The sequence below is a fragment of the Octopus bimaculoides genome, chromosome 13 (genome assembly GCF_001194135.2).
Source record: "Octopus bimaculoides isolate UCB-OBI-ISO-001 chromosome 13, ASM119413v2, whole genome shotgun sequence".
Taxonomy (NCBI): Eukaryota; Metazoa; Mollusca; class Cephalopoda; order Octopoda; family Octopodidae; genus Octopus; species Octopus bimaculoides.
The window spans coordinates 6,447,831-6,450,832 of NC_068993.1; the positions used below are offsets into that span (position 1 = coordinate 6,447,831).

Here is a 3,002-nt window from a genome sequence, read left to right on the forward strand (position 1 = left end):
TATATATATATATATATATATATATATATATATATATATATATGATCTACTTAGCCATCTGGAATTCTGTTTCTCCTGTTTCTATTTAAACTTGACCTCTCTCATACATATATAAGAGATTAAACGAAAGCACTCACACACTGGAAAAAAAACTTTTTCTCAAAAATGGTTAATAACATCCTTGTAATAGATTTCATAACATTTTATTTTTAAATAACTGTACACATCAAAAACTGTATTAAGTAATTCTCATAGACTTTCAAAAACACACACACACAGTTTGTGACAGACCATGCCTTTCTTTTGATGGGTTCAAATTTCATTTGTGAATTTATGGAAAATGAACCTCCACCAACTATTCTGCCTATAAGTCTGTGCACACCTTTCGATGCAATATATGCCAGAAGGTTTGCAAATTTAACAGAGGCCTCAAAAGACATTTTAAGATCGACAAAGAGCAGAACTTAACTGCAGCTCTTGGTGGTCCAAATCGGATATGCAATATATGTGGGTGTCTTTTCAGAACATTGTCTGGTTTAAAAAATCACATCAGATGCCATGATAGTTCTAAGGTGTAGGTAGAGGAGGTGGTCAGACTCTGCTTAAGGAGTAGACAACCACCATGTATATAATTTTGTCATTACTTGAGCTGATGAATGAAACATAAATTACCCTTATGAAGAAGATGTGGTCATGATTTACCCTTATTAAAATCAATCTGCCTAAAACTGTCGCTGGTTCTGAGATACAAAGATAAAATCTTCCTGTTTTAAATTGATCTGTATAAATAAAAACCTTCCATCAAAATTTCATGTTACTGTATTTTAACATGAATAAGGAAACCTTCTTTTGTCAAAAATTAGGTTAAAAAAATATGGGAGTTACTTATACATGGATAGTATTATAATCCCTTACAAAACCTTTTTTCCAAATTTTAAGCACAAAAAATTAGGGGGTTCCTTCCTTATACACATTAAAATACGGTAATTAGTGAACCAAACATGAGCTTAATTAATGAAAAATGTTATTTTGCTGAATTCTTCACTATTTTCAAAATTAATGGAAATAAAGGCAATGTAATTCAACAGAAATATGGTAACAAAAGGGTTAAAGTGATCTAAATTAAAATCTTCCATCAAAATTTTATGTTAATTAATGTTCCAATCATCATCTTAATTGATGTCAAAGTTATATTACTGTATTTGTCATTATTCTCAAAATTAATTGAAACCAAAGACAATTGTATTTTAACAAATATTGTAACAAAAAGGTTAAACATCTTTGATCGTATTCTTGTTTCACCAAAGAGGACATGAGGCCAAACAACATACATATACACCCATTCACAAAAATCAAAATGTTTAAATGAATGGACTTGATCGAAGGTCATCCAATCAAATCCACTGCAGGTGTTCCATTGTATATTTAGGGTAATAGACATTGGTGTGGTATGTGATCTACATACATGTTTCTGGTATAGCTTGTGATCTACATTAGTTCAAATGGTATTATAGTCTGTGATCTACACAGACTTTTAAACCTACATTTAAGATTCGTCTCTATTTACTCGACTTCCGGTTGGTTTGGTAAATAAACCAAAAAAAAAAAAACTTTTATGATTTAAACACTTTTAGTTCTGATCCCATTGAAAGAAGTTGTGATGAGAGCAAAAGAATTTTACACACAGGTTATTCGAGAGGAAGAAGCTTTCAAAAAGATAGGAAAACTTCATAAGAGAGCAGCATCCAGAAATTTTTAGGGCTTCGAATGAACAAACAATAACAGAGTGGACGTGCAGAGGAAACAATCGACAAAGACAAACATTAAGGGCCGTTAGGACAAGACGTGTTGCAATGGGTGATGCCTGAGAGAAAATTTGGAAGAATACAAAATAAATAGAAGAGAAGAAAATAGTTACAATGAATATGGAGATTTAGTAAATCTGCATTTTTTTTTTTTTTTATTATTTCCACAGTCAATTATATAGGATATTGGTTCAAATTTGTCCAACGTACGTTTCTGCTGCATAGAAAACTTTGCATCTGCATCCAGCTATTTTTGACTGGTTGACAGTCTATGAGACTTTATTCAAGGTCTGCATGGCTACGTGGTGATAAGTTTACTTCCCAACCACATGATTCCAGGTTCAGTCCCACTATGTGACACCATGGGCGAGCAGGGGAGGAGGAAGAAAAGTATGAGGAAGAGAAGGAGGAAGAAGTGAAGGAAAAGAGAAGAGGGAAGGAGGGGAGAAAGCAAGACAAGAGGAGGAGGAGGACGACAAAAACGAGGAGGAAGAGGAGGATGAAGTAGCTGAAAAGAGGAGGGAGAAGAGGAGTAGGAAGAAGTGAAGGAAAAAGAGGAAGGTGAGGAGGTGGAGGTGGAGGAGAAAGAGAAGGAAGAGTTTATATTTATTGCACTAGAATACTGCTAACTCATTCCAGACAATCTACTCGTGCCCCACCAGATGCACACAAATCTATGCATTACACACATATATACAAACATACATTCATTGTAGACTGAAAGAGTCATTGTGGGAGTCTCAACACAGGTCTTTCAACTTTACTAGAAATAACAGCCAAACTTTCCTCAGGCTTCACAAACTCCATGTAAAATACGGAAGGACGATAGATGAAATAATGTAGTACCAGACATACGATGTCTAAATGTAAGACATGTTGATGGTCATGGTCGGAATACTCCCGATCATAGGTCTGTTCCATCTAGTTTGACCTGGGGTTAAACAACAACAACAATGCTAGATTGAAAGGCAAGCCTATAACCACCAACAACAACAACACACTGCTACAGTAATCAAAATAACTCCCTCCCTTCCTCTCTCTCTCTCTCTCTCTCTCCATCTCTCTTGCTACTTCTCTACAGAGATTGTGACAACTCCTTTGAAACTACTACCATCTTAACCTATGGCCCCCACACACCCGCCATCTAACCCTGTTGCATAACCCATCTAGGGATAGTATGCCACACACTCCCATCTC

The 3,002-nt window shown here is 35.2% G+C and overlaps 1 protein-coding gene across 4 annotated transcripts in view; it reads right to left on the reverse strand.

Annotated features, from left to right (window-relative positions):
• Positions 1-3,002, reverse strand: part of LOC106869269 (NEDD4-binding protein 2) — a 49,429-nt gene that overhangs the window by 21,444 nt on the left and 24,983 nt on the right. Inside the window, exon 1 of one of the 4 annotated variants that reach the window (XM_014914939.2) lies at positions 2,016-2,121. The exons of the other annotated variants lie outside the window; for them this stretch is intronic. Coding sequence (XP_014770425.1) covers positions 2,016-2,028 — 13 coding nt within the window. The 5' untranslated portion in view covers positions 2,029-2,121. Of the gene's footprint in view, positions 1-2,015; positions 2,122-3,002 lie in introns of those variants that run through there. 4 annotated transcript variants of the gene reach the window in all.